This window comes from Amphimedon queenslandica, unplaced genomic scaffold (assembly GCF_000090795.2).
Source record: "Amphimedon queenslandica unplaced genomic scaffold, v1.1 AMPQUscaffold_7675_Cont20376, whole genome shotgun sequence".
In the NCBI taxonomy this organism is placed as follows: Eukaryota; Metazoa; Porifera; class Demospongiae; order Haplosclerida; family Niphatidae; genus Amphimedon; species Amphimedon queenslandica.
In genome coordinates this window covers 1-1,360 of record NW_003552043.1, presented here as the reverse complement: position 1 = coordinate 1,360, position 1,360 = coordinate 1, and the positions used below count along the sequence as shown (strand labels likewise).

Genomic DNA, 1,360 nt, shown 5'->3' with positions numbered 1-1,360 from the left:
ATACTATTCTATTTATTTAGAATAGTCACGCTTAGTGTGGCAGGCTTAAAAACACAGGTCTTACACCTTTAACGTGTTTCACTTTTATTCGGTCTAGGTCTTCTAACACACACTGGTGGCTGCCAGTGTGTAGTTTGAAAAGCACCTGCAGGTTAGTCTTAGAGGTAAGTCAGTTTCAACCAATTAGAAAGTAGTTGACTGTAATCCTCTATTGTTCTCTAGGAGCAATTCAGCTACTAAAAGTCAAAAGTCCATGTGGTGCATTGCCTTCTGTTAATCTTCATTGTAAAGTATGTTGGCGTTTACCAGAGATAAATCTAGCAGATGGTAAAATATTCTTTTCGACCACTTCATTGCCCTATAGAACAGTGTTATTTTAACTATAATGATATGAAGAGACTTGATGTACCTGTGGCTATATTTATAGTATAGGACCATCTAGTCTGATCTATCGACACCATTTCTACACTGGTTGTACTCCTCTATCACCTTGGATAATCTTATTGTTTCCATTCCTGCTTCTCCTTTCATTCGACAGTTCTTGTTTAACTTGCTATCATCATGAAATGTTGACAGCATGCACACACTCTGTTCTCCTTACATTTCAGAGACAAAATTCCACTGTATCTTGTTTTGCTATATACTTCTGATATATTTAGGTAAATTTTAATATACAAGGTAACACAGTTTACCAATAGAAAGAACTTTATTCTTAAAATTGCACTTTATTCCTCACCTGACACAACGGACTGTACCACATGCACAAACTCGTGACTTTACTAGATCGTGAAACAAGTCAGGCGAGGAATAATAATTGTCCATATACAATGTGTATCCTTTGTCTTGATAGTCCGTCACCAGGTGCATCACAATCCTGTGTCTGAGACCCTTCTCAATCAATCCTTTAGTTTTAATTAAAAAGATTGTGATATGGTGATACAACTGTGTCAGTAAATGTAAACCTCTGTATTGCTTAAAGTTTGAAATATAGCCGATGCTGGAATCTGTAAGAGCCCATGCCTTGATGCCACATTTAAGGGGCTTCTTGGGCATATATTTTATCCAGCTCAGCCTCCTTTAAAAGAATCATTTATTGATAGGTTTTATCTCGGTGTATAGACAATTTGAAGGCTTGAGTAATGCACTGTAGTAATTGGCGTACCTAATACATTCTATCATAATTAGGACTTGCTCTCGATGGCATTTTGTCCTTAACATTAAGGTGAAGGTGTCAAACCTTCTACCCGTGATAATACCTTTGAAAATGTCACAGTTGAAGGGCCATTTGGTACTCCAATATGACCTATAAACATGTAAGGTAAGGAAATTTGAAATACATACGTGTAGAAGTGACTTTTTG

At 36.7% G+C, this 1,360-nt stretch overlaps 1 protein-coding gene across 1 annotated transcript; it reads right to left on the bottom strand.

Moving 5' to 3' along the window:
* Window positions 1-736: 736 nt before the first annotated feature.
* On the bottom strand, window positions 737-1,053 carry LOC105315841 (uncharacterized; the record flags this gene model as incomplete). Its single annotated transcript, XM_011410602.1, has 1 exon — window positions 737-1,053. A coding segment is annotated over exon 1 (317 nt), but the record flags the coding sequence as incomplete, so codon positions are not given.
* Window positions 1,054-1,360: the final 307 nt, after the last annotated feature.